Below are 18,790 nucleotides of genomic sequence, written 5' to 3' on the forward strand. Positions count from 1 at the left end.
GCATGCTCACATTATGAATTAGCAGGTTTGTTTACATGGTTCCCCATATTAGTATACAGTGTTGGTGTGCTAATATTTGCTAATAAGCATGAAACACAAAGTCCTGATGAGAACATGATTAGTTTTTCAGGTTTTTAGATATAAAAAGTTTTTGTGAAATTCAAATGTTGACCTGCTTTTGATGGTGCAAAATGAATAGTGAGCTGGTTGACCAAAGTAGCCTATATTTCTGAAAACAGTGGTAGGGAGTAGGTTTAGGGGAGTTGTATTGTTTGCAACAAAAGAACAAATTACATTTAAAAATCTTCATCTTCTCCATCATTGCTCCTAACAAGTCAACATGAATCATACTGAAGCTAAAGTCTTGCCTCTGATCCTAGGTGAAGGCAACGAAGAGATCGCAAACATGATTCAGAACTACATCAAAGAAATCGAGGAGCTCAGGTACGGAGTGACAGTATTTTTTTTCTTATTTAAATGCTTTAGTATTGTTTAATAAGCAGTCATACTAACCGTAGAAATAAATGTCAGGAAATCAAACCTAAAATGTGTATTGCGGTTATTTTCCATTGAGATAAATCTCTGTTGAAAGTTGTATAGAAATCGAAAACACTTGTTTATCATGTGTGACAGTAACACTTTCCCCTTGCTCTTGCAGAGCTAAACTCCTTGAAAGCGAGGCTGTGAGTGAGAACCTCAGGAAAACTTTGTCCCGGGCCTCTACGCGCTCCTCGCTGTATGGCGGGCCAAGCTCCTTCTCCTCCGCCCTCCTCGCTCCTGAGAAGGAGGCGAGCGACGTCATCGAGATGGCCAAGAAAGACCTGCAGAAGCTCAAGAAGAAGGAAAAGAAGAAGAAGAAGAGGTAGAGTGTGGGATCTGTCATTCTTTTCCTTATTTATTTATTCACATTATTTTTAAGAAAGGGTGGCGCTGAATCTTGTGTGCTCCATTGGAGGTGAGTTAGACGAGACAAACATTGTTAAGAAACTGAGAAGGGAGTCTGTTCTCGTGGTGAGGGTGTGTTTCATGGTGTGTTGTGGGTAATTATCTCCTGGCTCCCTGCATTAGCAGTTTGCACCCTGATGTTTCTTTAATGGAATGATGGCAGGATAGAGACAAGATGATAATGACAGCTATTAATGTTGTTCTGCCGTGCTGCAGGACACTATTTATCCTTTTTTTTTTTTTTTTTCAAGAGCGTTTCTGTTTGTGCACTTCTTTCATTTCTTTTGCGTGCGCGGGGGCCAGCTTGAGATCTGCACATAGGAAGTGAGGAAATTCAATCTGTGACCTCACAAATTAAGCAAAATCTGTCTGTGTCATCTGCATCTCCACAATCAGGATTCATGGTTTGTGAGAGTCTCCGCACTCACCTGATCTCTCTTGCTGCTTTCTTTCTCCCGCCTTGCGATATTCCCTCACCTGCCCCCCCTCCGACTTCTGCGGGCCTGTCTGCCTCCCTCTCTTCCTCCTCCTCACCTCCACACCTCACCATCCTCACCCCATGCTACTCTCTCTCCGAAGACTAAGGCGATATGAGGAGAATCACCACCACACGCCTGTCGAGCACGCCAGGTTTGCTACATCCCACCTAGGAGCGGGTCGAATCTGAAACTGGCTCAATTGCCCGTGGTGCAAAAATGCCACCATGTGATTGACAGGGTTTCAGTTGATCGTTGACCTGGGTCCGAACCTAAATCTTCCCTCTCTTGAGTTCCTGAAGTTACTAATCTCTAACTTCTTCTGCACCCGCAGGTGGTTTACACTCCTGGAGGGAAAGCAGATATTTTAACCAGCTCTTACCTCTTCCACTTAACCCTTTGTTTTGTTGCTTTTTTCCTGCTCACTACACACAGAAAGATGTTGATCAGATCTCATCATGAGCAGCGTCTGAACTTTACAAAAGTTGATAGAGTACAAATAAAAAGAATGATGCTCTGTGGAATTTGGTCAACAAGTCGTGTGTAGAAGCCCTCCCGACGAAATGAGTTTGTAATGTGGATGGTGGATTGTGATCAGTCTATCGTTCTGTCTTTCCCAGTGTGCCCCCTCATGCATTCACAGTGAAATCACCCATTAATCAACACTGATTCCCCATCTGCTCCTGATCTGATCAAGTGTATAATCGTTTGCATGTGCACCTCACCCGTCATTGCTGCTATTTGAAATGCAGTCAGCCCCAAATCTGACCTTCTTTGAGGACTGTGTGTTGGTTGGTGGGTGGCTGACAGTCTTTTCCTCTTTCAGCGTCATCAAAGAGGAGCTGCCGGACAACGAGCAGGAGCGAGGAGGCAACGACGAGGTAGAGATGGTAGGTGGAGAATCACTTAAGCCACATTTCCACCGCAGGGATAAGGAACCTTTGGAGGAACTCGGTGGTCTTCCACCGCAGGGACTGGGGTCTAAATTACACTCCAGGTACTAGGTTTGTTCTTAGCATTTATTTCAGCCGCCTCAAAAAATATACATTCTGCCTGAAGTGATCTGTTCCTCAAATCCTGCCCTGGATAGACTGAGTGAGGTGTAAAAAAAAACCTTAACTTCATACATCAGAGGACTAATTTGCCTGATCCCCATGGTAGAATTGCAGGTAATAATGTAGTGAAGGAACCTCTTACTTCCCTCAAAAGTTGTTCCTGGGAATAAGAGTTTTGTTTACTTTGGGTGGAAACTAATAGGGTCCATCCTGATCTTGATTTGGAGTGGGAAATCAACTGAAACGCAGCTGTCAATGTCGATCAACGAAATCAAAAGCAGAATTGGCGATTCTTCCAATAATTATTTTTCTGTCCACCCACGCCTACTTGCGCACGTCCCCCAACACTTCAAAGACGACTTAACGAGTCGTCTGTAGCCTGCAGCTGCACTTCAAGACCTCTGTGCACAGTGACAATCAACTGACTGGTACCACAGTTAACAATGACAGTGTCTGAGATTTTGGGGTCATTTTCTTTTTTCTTCATTGATTTGTTTGGGAAGAGGTTTTACTCGGGACAGATTTCAGAAAACACGCTTTATAACAAACTGAATTTGTGTCTTTTTTTGTTATATTGTTCAACATGTAAATACAGTTGTCAGGGCTTAAAACCAATGATCTGTTGATTTTTACAAATCCAGATAGTCTAACAATAACAGAGCCGTCAGTACTGCAAACATTTTTTTAAATCAAACTGAGTGACGTTCAAACTCATCAAACCATAGTTGCAGGACTGTGACAGCTTTTGTGGACACGTGGCTTAAATTGTGTTTTTACATTACTGATTCAAAACATTTTTATTGCCTTCTTCATGTGTGTCCTTGTATGTTGTCAGGAGGCCAGTGACCACGAAGAGGGCGAGGACGCTGATGAGGAGGACGACTCTGAAGAGGCAGGAGATGAGACCTCGGAAGAGTCTGAGACTGAAGAACTGGATGAGAAAGGTAGCAAGACAAGCTTATGTACAGCCTGTTTCCTTAAGTCATAATTGGCAATAAAATGGAAGAAGCATGGGGACCTGACGATACTTTTGGTGTGGCAGAAAACGTCCAGGCCGACCTGGCCAACATCACCTGTGAGATCGCCATCAAGCAGAAGCTGATAGACGAGCTGGAGAACAGCCAGCGGCGCCTGCACACTCTCAGGCAGCAGTATGAGCAGAAGCTGATGATGCTGCAGAACAAGATCAAAGACACACAGCTGGAGAGGGACAGGGTGCTGCACAATATGGGTAAGTGACACGTCGACAGATGTAACATGAACTTGAAAGTTTGAACGAAGGGTCTCTCTTTCATCGTTTTCTTGTTCATCTCCAGGCTCAGTGGAGACGGGTACCGAAGAGAAGGCCAAGAAGATCAAGGTAGAGTACGAGAGGAAGCTGAGCTCCATGAACAAAGAGCTGCAGAAGCTCCAGTCGGCTCAGAAGGAGCACGCCCGCCTGCTGAAGAACCAGTCGCAGTACGAGAAGCAGCTCAAGAAACTGCAGCTGGATGTGACCGAGATGAAGAAGACCAAGGTAAGCTTTTTTTTTTCTTTCTCTTTCATACTTATCACTTGTCTTGTTGCAGTGCTGATTTTCTCCTGCTGTATTGCATCTTGACCACCAGGTGTCGCTGATGCGTCAGATGAAGGATCAGCAGGAGAGAAACCGAGCTGCAGAGTGCAGGAGGAACAGAGAGATCGCCTCTCTGAAGAAAGACCAGCGCCGAGCGGAGGTGAGAGGGATGGAAACATTCACACAGAGCTGGTCATTACCTTATTTTCCTGTTTGTTTTTACATAATTTTTTTTCATAGTACTTTTTACACATAAGCAATATAAAAAATCAAGATTTTAGTTGTTTTTTGTGTTTCAAAGGTAAAAAATCCTTCTTTTCTAAATATTTATTTATTTATTTATTTATTGGTTGCTTCTTGTCTTAAACATCAACCACCCTTCACACCCCCACTAAGGTTGACATGATATTCATTTCTTCTCATAGCATCAACTGAAGCAGATGGAGGCCCAGAAACGACAACAGGAGCTGGTTCTTCGCAGGAAAAATGAAGAGGTGAGACACACAAAGTCACACTGGCATCACAACAACATCCGCTTGTGTTTCACCGAAACTTGGAAAATGAACGCTCTCTTTCATGACCTGTGTCAGGTGACAGCTCTCAGGCGGCAGGTGAGGCCCGTGTCCGGGAAGGTGAGCAGGAAGGTGAGCCTACCTGAACCTCTCCAGGAACCGTCACATCGAGCCACCCCAGCGAGGATGCACACCTATGGAGTGGCCTCATCTAATGGAGCCAGGTATGGAATCTGAGTGTGTGTTAAGGTGATTGTCACACAGTTGTGTTTTAACAATTCTAAAAGAGCCATGTCTTGTTCCTCAGGAGTTCCCCAGTGAGGATGGGAAGTGCCTACCTCAGCAGGACAGCCAGGGCCAAGTGGCAGTCGCTGGAGAGACGTGTCAGTGACATCATCATGCAGAGGATGACCATCTCGAACATGGAGTCGGATATGAACAGACTGCTGAAGGTACACGCACCATGTCTCAAGATTCAAAATGGCGGTGGGGAAAACTAAGCAAGAAGAGAAAAAACTGTGTTTTTCTGGTACTAAATAAATGGAAAATAACTTTTTCCTGTGAAAACTTTTTGGTATAAACCTTTGTACCCACCCTTTCTATCGCAGTAAATATCATGAACTTCATACGATACTTCCTTCTGTTCTCCTCTTGACTCCATCTCTCTGTACTCTCCAACTGCTATAGCAACGGGAGGAGCTGACCAGACGGAGGGAGCGGGTGTCCAGAAAGAGAGAAAAGATGGCAGTGGAGGGTGCAGACGCCGACCGCTCCCTGGCCTCCCTGAACGAGGAGCTGGAGTCTTTGAGCGCCAACATCGACTACATCAACGACAGCATCGCAGACTGCCAGGCCAACATCATGCAGATGGAGGAGGCCAAGGTCAGGGGGTGGAGAATCCCAGAAACCCATGAGTTTTGTTGAAAGAAAAGTTGGGATTTTTACCCTGGCAACAATGCCAAAGTTGGAGTTTTCAAAGTTATTCATAAGTTGTGGCACGTTGACTGCATAAACATAGTTAATAACATTACACAGTGCTTTTTCATGCTACCTCATTACCTAGTATATGCTTGTACTGGATTGTAGCCCTCGGGCAAACAATAGGGAAATATTTGCACAGCTTAGCACCACTGACAGCTTTTTGGACCCCACTTAAGCATTAGGCACTTATTTTCAAGAATAACACAGTCTTATAAAAGAACAATCACTGGCAGCCTTGATGATGCACACTGAACAACTATTCATAAATCTAATTTTACATAAATCCATTAGCTAGCTACAGAACGTCTTGCGGGATACTGGTTGCAAATGTTTAATAACGACTCATCTCTGTTTAAGACCTAGTTTGTGTTGAGTTTAAGAAGGTGATTTTGGGCACATTTTGTTACCTTTGGACAGATCCAGGCTAGCTGTTTCCTCTCTCTGTGCTAACCTGACCTTATTGGTTGCTAGTTGTAGCCCTATATTTACAAAAATATGTAAGAGTGTAGTATCCTTGTACACTACAGTCAAACACTTTGCCCTACCTCTTAGTGTCTTGTAATGTGTCTTTCTGAATGTGTTCTTGTTCTTGGCTACAGGAGGAAGGAGACACGGTGGATGTGACGGCTGTGATCAGCTCCTGTAATTTATCAGAGGCCCGCTTCCTGCTGGACCACTTCATGAACATGGCTATCAATAAGGTACCAACCGCCCTTGCTGACCTAGTGCTACTTCGGTCCTAATGTTGTTAGTGTGTCCTTGTTTGCTTTCACGTAGTGACAACACGTAAGGACAGGTTTCTGTATTCGTCTGGAAGCAACTTATTTAGCCTGTATGAATCTGATTGCATTGTGATTGCTGGTTTGTTGCTGTTTGTTGCTGTGGCAACTTGTGTGCGGTATGCTCATCGTGATCTAGCTTTCGTAGCCGTGGCTCTATAATAAGAGTGAATTCAATGAGACTTTAAATGGAGTGACTTGATTGAATTAAGTTTCAATTAGATTAGATGAGATTAGATTTGATGAAACCAAATTGGCCCAGCGAGGAAATACTTTCAACCCGGCAGCAAAGAACAAACACAGAGGCGGAGATCATTACAACAACATTAAACAGCTAATGTTAAAGACACGGAGCCGTCATGAGGTTTGTTTCTCCAATGATAATCTGTCTGCTGTGTGGTCATTGTCAGGGTCTGCAGGCATCTCAGAAGGACTCCCAGCTGAAGGTGATGGAGGGCAGGTTGAAGCAGACGGAGATCAACAGCGCCACCCAGAACCAGCTGCTGTTCCACATGCTGAAGGAGAAGGCGGAGATCAACCCGGAGCTGGACGCTCTGCTGGGCAGCGCTCTGCAAGGTGGGAAAACGCCAACAGATCACCTGAACATGTCCAGCACATTCACCTTTTTAATCAGCATTTCTTTTCACAATATGGCTACATTTTATTTTGAAGGCCTCACTATTCTTTGAATTGATCATTTGTCATGGAAATATTGTTTGAAGACAAAACGTCTGTTTTTCATTGAATTCTCTATCATACAAAAAAAAAGGCCCTTTGAAATAAAAAAAATAGCCATCTTCTCATCTTTGGGTTTGATTTTTGATTTGGTTGTTTTCTTTGTTTGTTGTGTTGGTGTTAACTCAGAGTTAGGTTACCTGTCACCAGGTGAGTACGAGATGCATAGCGATGTGACTGTTTGAAAGAGCGTGACACATGTGCACTACAAGACAAATATGTAATTAAACTAAAAGATCCAATCCTTGTTCTGTTTTCTTGTATTGTAGTTGATATTCCCAAGGTCACTCTCTGACCATTGTATTCCTTTTTATATGCATATGCTTTAAAGGGACAGTTCACCCCCATATCCAAAATACATTATTTTATCTCTTACCTGTGTAGCTGTTTATCTCTGTAAGTCGTTTTGGGCAGACTTTTTCTAGCTGTCAGCTGATGACTCTGTAACTCTCACCAAAACAATCTTTATGGATAAATAGCACTGCAGGTGAGAGGGGATGTATTTTTAATTTTGGTTTAACTCTCCCTTTAAATGTGCTAAACTAGAGTAAGAATTCTTGTAGTGTGCATCAACTTTCAGACCTCCTTTAAAAAAACTAACCCAGTTGCAGTAACTCTGCCACGCCGTGCATGTTGTGTTCAGTTACCCCACCTGCTAGCAAAGTCCCACTGGCTCAGGTTGTTGTCACTAAAACTAAACAGCAGAATGAATCCACGCTGCAGCAGGAATCGAAGCCAAAGTCTCGTGTGCACAGCAGTTTGTGTCCCAGTGTCTTTGTGTTCTTCTCTCATGCTTCCTCCATTCTTCCTGTACACAGGAGACATTACAAAAAAAACCACGTTGTAGCTTTTCAGTCGCCACTAATGAGATCTGTGTGTTCCCCTTCATCTAAAACTAAACCTGGTGCCCCCTGACCTTGTTATGACCTGCTGAAGCTGTAATCGTTGTTGGGCTGTAATGTTTAGCTTTCTGTATGGATGTGAAAATATTATTTGTTAGCATGTATTTCACCATTAAAGGTCCCATATTATGCTCATTTTATTTTGATAGTCTATTACAAAAATGCACATTATTATCCTCATACTTAAATCCTGCAGTATTACTGTTCACCCTGTGTCTAAATGCTCTATTGAAGCGCCTGTCTCTTTAAGGCCCTTCTCCTCAATAGCCAAGTCTGCTTTAATTGGACTGCTCTCACAGGCCTGAGCAGGCACCGCCCACCATGTTTCTACATCAGCTCTGACTGTGTTTTTATAACCACAGCTGTGCTGGGGGCGTGGCTAAGGGCGGTGAATGTATAGTTGTGACATCACAACTTTATGGAAGTCCTGATAGCTTGTGTAAAGGCACAGTTTCTGATGACGGGCTTTGAGCTTTTCTGCAATGATTGAGCATTTTGATACATTCAAAGTATTTACACAGCACATCGACTTGCTTTATGATAACAGAAACATGTTCTACAGTATGGGACCTTTAAGGAAAGAAACAGACATTGGTTTGCAATCAAAGTAAGAAATTCTGTCTTCTATTATGATTGTTTTATTGCACAGAGAATGGAGATGACAGCAGTAGTGACGAGTCCACCCCCAGTCCAGCCACAGAGGGCAGGTAAGGCTAAACACACCTTTTAAACTTTTTCACATTAAATAAAATAGTCAGCTTGTGTCTTCACGTGTCATGTTTACAATAAATAGGCCTTCTTCATGTCAAACTGGGATTAACACAGGTGGGACTGATAACATTGATTATGACTGAAGTCTATTTAGGTGTGTCACTTAGTGTCATACATGCTAGCACACCGGGACACTTGGAACGAGTCATCGTTAGTGTTATTAATTACACTAAAACTTTAGTTTTAATACAGCACATCCAAAGCACACAGGTACACCTAATTCTGGCTGATTAGATGTTGAGGTTTGTCAGAGCTGGGGGTTTTTTCATGGTATCAAACTACATCTACTAATACATATGATAAAGTTGCACCTTGTCTAGTCAGAACTAATTAAAAATAAAAAACAGGAGGGAGATGTCAATCAAACAGTCTGTGCACTCCCACACAGTCTTGTGTAGAGGTCTGATCAAGCTACATCAGCGTGGGTGGACCAATGGCATGTCGGGCCTTTAGAGAGCTCACACTTCTATTTAAGCTTATCGCATAATATTAGCAGTCTTGTGGGCGTCAGCATAGCTTAGACCCAGACTATTCAAAAAATATAACAGAATTAATAGAATACGTTTATTAGCAACATTTCATATGAGTCTCCTACTCACCTGGCTCGTGAAATAAAATGAATAAATAAATAAATACAAATATCAAATAATTGCAATGTCATTCACCGTGGAAAATTAGAGGCAGCGCCACATGTTCTGATTTTATAAGTTGTGCATTTGATAACGACCACAACTAATGCCGTCAACCACAGCTATACTTTGGGTTCAGTGCTAATTGCCGAATGTTAGCATGCTTACTAAGATGATAAACAAAGTATATATATATATTACCTGCTTAGCATTAGCATGTTAGCATGTGTTGGGTGTAACTAACAGATCACCTCTGACTTTGTTTCAGCACACTGGCGTCAGATCTGATGAAGTTGTGTGGTGAAACCAAACAAAGAAGCAAGGTACTGTGCACTACACATGCTGATACACGTATTGTATACAGGCTAATTATATACAAATCCATGATGCAACCTATTTGCTGTCCTGTTTTGCTTTCTAAAAGTACAACTTTGCTCCCCTCCGTAGTAGTTGTTCATAGGACTTGTAATAATGACTAACTGGTCCATTAACTTGTGAGTCAGCTGAGTATTGAGCCATACTATTTTGGTGCCTCAGGCTCGCAGGCGGACCACCACCCAGATGGAGCTGCTGTACGCCAGCAGTGGGGATCTGTCCTGTGAATCCCCCACCGGAGACTTCTCGGCCCCTCTGCTGCCTCTCTCGGAGCGTCTGGAAGCGCCGACGGACATGCAGGGTCACGCGCTTGGTCATACCCCTGACCGCGAGCAAACTGTTTCCCCATCTGCACTGTCTGCGCGGCCAGCTGCCATGTAAGAGTTTAAGGCATCGTTTCTCAGTGGGAGACAAATATCTCAAGACATTTCTCTGCATTTGAAATGTTGATTATTTACATTGGTGGGCGGATGATCCATCCCAAGTGTTGATATGACTAAATATGACCTCTGTTATTCTTTTTGTTGTTTGTTTCGTCTGTAGTTCTGGATCCAGGTCACCTACGGGGACTGAGAGGAGGCAACTGGAGCGCTCGCCCCTCAGCCGGAGAAGGGTGCAAGAGAAAGGATCCACGGTGACGCACATCCCAGCTCCAATACACACATCTCCGCATAACACGACGGAGGCTAAAACTAAAGGCAGCGACTACAAATCCCTGTAAGTGAGAGGAACCATCAGATCTAATGTTTACATGTTTGTCTCGTCTTCAAGTCCTTTCAACTGAGAGTTAAATAATAATGTATCTTATTACTTATTGTGCAAATTGACTTTTTCTCTTTCTGTAAGCACACAGAAAAAAAAATCTTTATATTTTAATGGACTTCCCTCGCATGTCACTTTGCTTGCTTACTCAGGTTGGAGGAGTCTCCTGTACTTGAAGGCCATAGGTAATGTTCATGACCTCATTTATCTCTAAACTCCCTTCTTCTATTTTAAAATCCAAACTTATGCATATCTTGCTGTGATTACGTCACATGTGTATTACAGAGGTGTGATCAACCCCGTGACGGCCCCGAAGAACAGCCGCGGGGCCAAACTTCAGTGTGTCTACGTCGCGGAGGGCCACACCAAACCCGTTCTCTGTGTAGATGCGACAGATGATCTGCTCTTCACAGGATCCAAAGGTCAAAAATGCCAAAAATAATGAACAGCTTCCTTTGAAAAAAGTGTTTTTGTCTGTTCTCTAACATGTGCTTCTCATGCTGTTATTTGCAGACCGTACATGTAAAGTCTGGAACTTGGTGACGGGTCAGGAGATCATGTCTCTGGCAGATCATCCCAGCAGCGTTGTCTCTGTCAGGTGCTAATATAAAAACAATTGTACAAGTTAAATAGTTACAGGTACGGAAGTGCTTTTTATGAAAGCTAAATTCTGCCTATTTTCCTTGTTTTTTGTTGTTTCATTTTCAGGTACACTTCTAGTCTCGTCTTCACTGTTTCCACTGCTTACATCAAAGTCTGGGACATACGAGACTCTGCCAAGTGTATCCGCACGCTCACGTAAGTAACACCATTTCTTCTTCCAACATCTTCACAGTCGTCCCATATTATGCTCATTTTCAGTCTCATGTTTTATTAAGGGTGTCAAAAAGAAAAGGTTTTCATGCTCTAATGTTTAAATTTTTTTTTTTTAGTATTTATTCTTCTTCTCATACTGTCCATTGCAGCAGCACCTTCTGATTTCAGGCTGTGTGCATTCCTTCGTGGAGTGAGCATTTTGACATTTTCACAGTATTTATATAGCGCCTAGAGCGTTCAAGTCACAACACTGTTGTTCGAAATCATCTGCCCCCTCAAGTGGTTGCCAGATTGTTGCACTGATGTTGCTAACGCTAGCTAGCCAATGTAAAGGCAGTACAGTATGCCATTTTTTAAGTTTTTCCCACAAAGTGACCCCTACCAAGACTCTTGATGGCTGACAAAACAGAGACACCACGTGATACCAACAGTGTTATGCTATTGACTCACACATATTGTCAGATACTGGAACAAAAAAACAGAGGTCTTACACAGAGATAAACAAACCAATCATTTCGGATGCAACAAAACATTTTTTGATTGTTAATTCATAATCATTATAAGGTTTCTAAAGGAAAAAGATACATGCGTCTTTCTACAAGCTCTGTAGATGCTTTGTTAATAAAACATTATTTGTCTAAATTCAAATGTTTTGAATATGACCTTAAAGTATAATACTCCTAATGAGGATTTTGTTTTTTTGCGGGTGTCAGGTCATCAGGCCAGGTGGGCTCTGGGGACGTCTGCTCCTCTGCCAGAAGTTTATCCATCCCACCAGGAGAGAGTCAGATCAACCAGATCTCTCTCAACCCGTCCGGCTCCTTCCTCTACGCTGCTGCCGGCAATGCAGTGCGCATGTGGGACCTCCGCAAGTAAGTTTAAACGCAGATTACCGTTTTTATTTGTACAAGATTTGGAACATATTTAATCTCCCTTCTTTTCCTTTCCCTCACTCCTTCCTCCAGGTTTGTGTCCACTGGGAAGCTGACGGGCCATTTGGGACCTGTCATGTGCCTCACTGTGGACAAATTAGGCAGTGGACAGGATGTTGTCCTCACTGGCTCCAAAGACCATCATATTAAAGTAAGACAGACAGATACACACACACAAACACACACAAAACTGTAACTATATTCCCATTCCTGCATGTGTGCAATAAACTGTTTGGTTTCCAGATGTATGAGGTGGCAGAAGGTGCTCAGGGTAGCCTCAGCTCCAGCCACACGTTCGATCCCACTCATCAGGACAGCGTGGAGTCTCTGGCCGTGCACAGAGATGTTCTCTACAGTGGCTCCAGGGATTACTACATCAAGAAGTGGGACTTGGCTAGTAAACAACTGCTGCAGGTACGACGATACCATGACAGCATAGTTTACATTCATTCATTTTTCCCTGTTTTCAGTTCATTTCAGCTGAATAAATCTGTCAGAAACTACAGTAAAATCTGGCTGTTGTTTCCTCTAGCAGTCTGCCAGTGCTCAGGCAGACTGGGTTAGCGCTCTGGGCGTGGTGCCAGGCTCCCCGGTACTGCTCAGCGGATGCAGAGGAGGGCTGCTGCGCCTCTGGCACGTTGACTCACTTGCGCCCCTCGGCGAGGTCCGGGGGCACGACAGTCCCATCAACGGCCTGGCCACCAACGGCAGCCAACTGTTCACCGCCTCAGAGTGAGTCACAAAACAAGCTCATGTGAATTCTTTTGCTTTTAATCATAGTCTGTAGTGATGTGATCCTGTCAAAGGTACTGGATCTGAAGCCAGGATTTGGTGTGCTGCTTTTGTTGAACTTTTTCCTGTGTGTGTTTTTTTTGTCAGTGACCGCACAGTGAAGGTTTGGGAAGCCAAAGGACCTCTGGAGGAAGGAGTTCACTGACGCCCCCTTCCTCGTAATCACTATAAGACCTGAAATCAAGGACCGTCTTCTGGCTGTTACCCAATCAAAAAGAAGCATTTGTGAAGCACCTACATCACCCATTGCACGATGAAGTGTTTGAAAGGCTGATATTTTAGGTCAAGATGAATCACAGTGGAGCCTCTCAAGTCTCCAGAAGAGCTCCAAGGAGTACAGACCTGTTGTGATGGACAGGACTTCTCATAAACAGCTAAAGAAAACGATAAAATAAAAGTACAACTGTGGAGTTACGGTTCAGAATGAATCGATCAGGAGTCTCTGCTGTGCTTTCTACATTCCTCTCCTCAGCTGAGCGCTAAACAACATAAATACCTTCTATGCACATAGTGAATTTTGCTGGAGCAAAACAAAATGCTTAAATGCTTTGCCTCCTCGCACCAACTGTGTCACAAGACGAGACATGGAGATCTCCTGCTCACCAGCAATAACTGTGAGTCTGTCCTGCGTGTTCACATGATGTGTTTTTTCTCTGATCTCCAGGTCATTATGGGTATGTGTGTTTGTGTGTGTTCTCTGTAACCAAGGACTGAAAGGCTATTGAAACTGTGTATGGTCTTATGTTTAAGCTGTTACTGCCAAGCCCACTACTGGAACACGAGAGGCCTGTCTATGACAGGAAACTTACACATTTTTCTTCAATTTTCTGCATTTCTTCTGGTATTTCATTCAGTGTTGAAAGTGCACTATGTAAGAATTGGCCACCCCTTAAAATCTTAAAAGGGGGCAGCATATCACCAGAGTAATTGCTATATGCTGCTACTTTCTAGCAGTTCGCACTTGGAGCTTGGAAACCAGGAGGCTGTAAGTGTTTACAATGCTAGCACAGGAACTTTGGAGCTGGACGGGGCTAGCTGGTTAGCATGCTAATTTCAGTAGATATCTCTGTAACATAATACGTTGACATCATAACTTCCAAACTGGTATTTATTTACATTTGATCAATTTAGTTATTTTTTTGAATATTTTTTTCAATTCTAACATAGAGCCCCTTTAAGTTAGGTCATGAGTCCGTATCATGGCTGAACAACAATATTTCATACTGAAGTTTAAAGACTAATTAGTCACGCAGTGGAAAAGATCAAATGCAGAAGCTAGCCACACACAACATTTTTCCTTTAGTTTTTTTTGCCCATTTAACTAGTCCAGTGAATCAGTCTATCCTTTACAATGGTGTTAACAATGGATAAATCTATGATTTAAAGCCAGTTTTCCCCACATCAACTCATGTAAATTCCTCTCCTTTCAGAGGCTAAGAAGGCAGTTACTGCTAGCAGAACTAGCTTAAGTGTGTTACTTTATTTTTCGAGTGTGATCAAATTAAGCCACTGCCTCATTTAAAATTGTAGCAATTGAGTTTTTTATACTACATAATGTGTGTATAACAAACTCAATTGCTACGATTTTAAATTCAGTAACATGGTAGAGAGACATTGGTGGATTAGCTTTTACCAGCTAGCCTTGACTAGCTAGCATGCGGTCACCACAGTTTAATTTTTGCTGCTCAAATTTGATAATGTAGATCTTTGAAAGCTCTGTGGTAGAATCACTTTGTAGATGGTGAAACGGATGTCAAAAAGTCAGTGAGGGCAGAAGGAATTTTTTCTGAGCTTAACTAAAAAAAAAAACATTAGGTACCCTACAGCCATATTTTGCTGGGCATATAGGCATTTTTGTTTCACACCAGGCAGAAGAGGCTAGCTGTTACATCCTGGTTAAAAGGTGTTTTGACGTTTCCTCAAACAGCTTCAGTATTTCAGCCAATGTGTTGTCACCAGTCCCTAATAGCAGCTTGATATCTTGTGTCAGTATCCTCTAGCTGATACACCAACAGTGTCCAAGTATTTCTAGCCTTAAGTGGTGTTTTAGTTTCCCAGCTGAATGGTTTTACTTTCCTGTCAGCTTCCCTCTGGCTCTTCTGACCTGCATCTCTCATCCTCTCATGTGTAGGACTTTGCTTCTATAAATAAAGAGGTTACCCTACGACTATTTAAAAGCTGAAGTACCACTCCGGCAACAAGTGCTTTTTTCGGGGACTTTCGCTTGACTCGTGTGGCTGTACAGATGTGAACCGTTCACGTTGATGAAACCAAGCACCTTTTAATTCCTAAATCATGGGATACGACACATGTATTCTGTGAGAGCAGTTGTTCCTGAGAGTTGTGCTTATGTGTGTGTTTTTTTCCCATCCAGATGTTGTCAAAATTCCATTCTCCATGTACAGTGCTGTTCACCTCTGCTGTCTTAGTGTCTGTGAACTGCACACACGCTGCGGTACCCATATCAAACAGCATTCAGTCTTTAAAGGGGCACTATGTGATTCTGGGGTGAGAATTTATATATTTACAATATTAATGAGATCATAATACAAACTCAGATATATTCATATTTTCCATAACTGAATAAAAAAGTTGTTCTTAGAGGGAAATAAGGTCCCCAGAAAAGAAGCAAGGAAGGTGGCAGGGTCCGCCAAATATAAACAAAGTAAAACAGTATGAACTTGTGTTGTCCTTTAAGGTCGGTTGGTTTATTCAGTTTATTAATTCAGGAACACAAAGAGAGTTTCTTCATGTGTTTAGGCATACACAAACCAGTCAAGGAAGATCTTTCTCTTCTGGTTAAAATTTCTTCCCCAAAACTACAAAGTGCTCCTTTTGAAATATGAAACAAAAATGCTATTTATTTATTTTTTGGATTTTTGACGTTTGCTGTCGTGTCTTCCTTATCAATCAGAAATTTGAATTGATTCCCATCACATGCCTCCATAGATGATGGACTGCACAGAATATCTGGGATGGATTTTTCCATAGTCAGAGGGGTATTATCAGTGCCTGTAATAAGTCCTACGAGTAGTGACTGTGGAATCACTACCCCAAGGTATATCATGAATCCTGAAAATGTATCGGAGAAAACGCTTGCTTCCTGTTTGGTCGATGGAGGTAGCAATGCAGTAGTCAGTGGGACTCCAGCAATTGCACTGAAAAATCCAAACTTTATCAGTTTTCTCCCTTTTGTGTCTCAGTCAAGTGAAATACACAGAACTGAAACAGACAGGAACTGTTTTTTTTGGTCCCATTGACTTGCACTTGAATTGCTAAATGAATAATCCCACAAAAGAAACAATGTGAGCTCTAAGGATCCCGTATTGATAATAAATCAGATATGCTGCTTGAAAATCGTAATTATCCTTTCTAACTGTAGATGTGTCTTATTTTGAAATCCGACTGTAAATCTGCTCTTGTGTAAATACGACTGTTGTTTTTTTTTCCTCCTGCTGATTCTCTTTTTTGTGCAGAATTCCGAGTGATTTGGAATATCCGATGCGGTGTGAAAATAAACTTTAAAGTAAGAAGAAAAATTGTTGTTATTTTTGATTATTTTTTTCGAATCGTGTATTAATGTGTTACGACCACATGGTGGTGGTACTGTATAATGACAGGTGGCGTACTCGATAAGTCATAATAATGGGTTTCTGATCATATAAGATGGTTAATGAAATCAGTTACATTTTGCAATTTTAATTCTTCTTATTCTCATTATTTGTGTTTGGAGCTTGTGTCCCCGAGATACTTGTTTTTATAAATAGGGGGACAAGGGATTAAAAAAATCATAACGCAGCCTTGCTATACATTACTGTATATGATACATTATACCTCACAAAATCATTACATAATCTCTGGATCCTATCTGCCCTCACTAAATCATCATTTATCTGCAGCTGGTTTAATTACTACTTCAGGCGGTAATTTCGCATTTGACGATTTAGAGAGCAGGAGAGAGGTGAAAAAGGCGAAGGAACTCCCCCTGAAGACACAAATTAATGTGAACAGCGATGGAGGGATCAATATTTAATGTTCAGCTACGCCGAGAGCGGCAGAGTGTTAATTAGGCTCGCAGGAGCAGAGCATCGACCTGTGGTCGCCTCCGCTGCCTCATGTTCAGCGTTAAACTTCTGTTGTACTTCATATACTGTCCTAATGAGTGCTTTCAGAAGACAACGCACACCCCCACAGTGCCCCTTTCAGTTTGATGGACAACTTGTCCTCATCGCATACAGGCATGTAATTGTAACACAAGACAACACACACTGGCCGCATGTCGTGCTTAATGGTAAACTATTAGATGACCGATAATTGTCTCACCTGCCTGTTTGGTGAATCTCCATCGTTTAAAGGTCTACATGTGGTCCCGCCATCGTCTACACATGACCTTTAACCTCACAAGAATCCTTTGGCCTACTTTTGGGGAAATACAGTTATTTGTGCACAACTGTCTTGAGAAAGCTGAGAAGATGAGTACCACTCTCATTTTTGTATGCTAAATGACGCAAAGTTGGCTTAGCATTGTGACAGGAAGTGAGCTATGGTTGCGGCTATGTTCCAGGGCCACAATCTGATTGGTTCAACACCGGTGGCTACTTTTTTCTGTTTCCTCTGACAAACGCAGGATATTTAAGAACGGTGGTAAACATGAAGAAAAACATGGCTTTAGTTAAAAAAAAATCTTTGATCCACATTGACAGGGCGACCATTTTCCTTTGACATCCTGCTCAGGGTGGTAAGCTCAAATGCTGGGTCAATGCTATGCTGCCGTCCGGTTGCAAATTGTATAAACGTAGAGAATCTGACAAATTGTTATCATGTCACTTCCCAATTGATCAGCTACTTAAACATGACGTTAACGAAAATATGTAGGGACATCGAGTCATATTTCAAGCTAAAGCAAGACATTTGATGAGCCTAGCTAACGTTAGCATGCAACCACTTCAGACGTTGCCGTTTGATTACATCCAGTGCGTTTCACTTTCAGGTTTAAACAAATGTGTCCAAGATGTGTGTTGATGTTTGAGAATTGATTTATGTTTGGTAGAGAGTGGTTGAATGCTAATGTTAGCTATTGTCTAATGGAAGCTGGCAGGATTATCATATATGTTGTTTTATGCTGGCCGATGTGCCTCTTCACCTGCTGATCAGTCAGGAAGCGACGAAATGACAGTCAAATGCACACACTGATGGGCACCACTTCACCTTAGAATGAGTATTTTTTTTCTTCACTTTAAAGTAAAGTACATTTTGCTGATGAAACTTTCATACTGTCACAAGTTTTTTTCACAGTATAGTATTGATACTTTTATTAAAAAAGCGCAATTTGGAAAAATCTTGGTTAAAAACATTGAAGAAATTGTCTAAAATGATTAGCAGAATGTGAATAAATAACAGTTTTGATGTCACGACGTCTGTGTCATATGTTGCAGAGATATCGACTGATGTTAGCATGCTAACCGGGTAGCAACAGCCCATTCCTGTGCTAGCGCATTATACACCAGCACTTCTCTGGTGCAGCGAGCTCCTGGTCTGGACCGCTGGCTGCGCGTCTAATCAAGCTAACTTGCTAACGGCAGCTACAGTTATTCAGGTTGCAGGCCTGCTTGTTTTGATGATGAAATCCTCCAACTCTTTCATATTTCACCCTCAAGTAAAAGATCTGAATACTTCCTCCACCGCTGACGACAGTGAGACCTTGTAGAAGCCTACGAGTCTGCCTTCTTTGACAGGAAAGGTTAGTGAGTCACACATATCTTCATAAGGAAAT

At 42.3% G+C, this 18,790-nt stretch overlaps 1 protein-coding gene across 4 annotated transcripts in view; it reads left to right on the plus strand.

Moving 5' to 3' along the window:
- Positions 1-16,556, plus strand: part of LOC115595535 (kinesin-like protein KIF21A) — a 39,488-nt gene extending 22,932 nt beyond the window's left edge. Inside the window, exons 10-37 of one of the 4 annotated variants that reach the window (XM_030440146.1) lie at positions 381-444; positions 659-862; positions 1,525-1,575; positions 2,248-2,311; positions 3,312-3,420; positions 3,519-3,707; positions 3,793-3,992; positions 4,084-4,191; positions 4,457-4,525; positions 4,622-4,767; positions 4,851-4,995; positions 5,231-5,425; positions 6,124-6,225; positions 6,714-6,879; positions 7,168-7,188; positions 8,590-8,647; positions 9,609-9,663; positions 9,878-10,092; positions 10,259-10,432; positions 10,630-10,662; positions 10,763-10,899; positions 10,991-11,075; positions 11,186-11,275; positions 12,007-12,165; positions 12,259-12,376; positions 12,469-12,639; positions 12,761-12,957; positions 13,105-16,556. In XM_030440146.1, coding sequence (XP_030296006.1) covers positions 381-444; positions 659-862; positions 1,525-1,575; positions 2,248-2,311; positions 3,312-3,420; positions 3,519-3,707; positions 3,793-3,992; positions 4,084-4,191; positions 4,457-4,525; positions 4,622-4,767; positions 4,851-4,995; positions 5,231-5,425; positions 6,124-6,225; positions 6,714-6,879; positions 7,168-7,188; positions 8,590-8,647; positions 9,609-9,663; positions 9,878-10,092; positions 10,259-10,432; positions 10,630-10,662; positions 10,763-10,899; positions 10,991-11,075; positions 11,186-11,275; positions 12,007-12,165; positions 12,259-12,376; positions 12,469-12,639; positions 12,761-12,957; positions 13,105-13,162 — 3,383 coding nt within the window. In that variant the 3' untranslated portion in view covers positions 13,163-16,556. Of the gene's footprint in view, positions 1-380; positions 445-658; positions 863-1,524; positions 1,576-2,247; positions 2,312-3,311; positions 3,421-3,518; positions 3,708-3,792; positions 3,993-4,083; positions 4,192-4,456; positions 4,526-4,621; positions 4,768-4,850; positions 4,996-5,230; positions 5,426-6,123; positions 6,226-6,713; positions 6,880-7,167; positions 7,189-8,589; positions 8,648-9,608; positions 9,664-9,877; positions 10,093-10,258; positions 10,433-10,629; positions 10,663-10,762; positions 10,900-10,990; positions 11,076-11,185; positions 11,276-12,006; positions 12,166-12,258; positions 12,377-12,468; positions 12,640-12,757; positions 12,958-13,104 lie in introns of all 4 variants that reach the window. The other 3 variants (XM_030440145.1, XM_030440147.1, XM_030440148.1) reach the window with 3 other exon arrangements.
- The last annotated feature ends 2,234 nt before the right edge of the window (positions 16,557-18,790 follow it).

Source organism: Sparus aurata, chromosome 14 (genome assembly GCF_900880675.1).
Source record: "Sparus aurata chromosome 14, fSpaAur1.1, whole genome shotgun sequence".
NCBI lineage: Eukaryota > Metazoa > Chordata > Actinopteri > Spariformes > Sparidae > Sparus > Sparus aurata.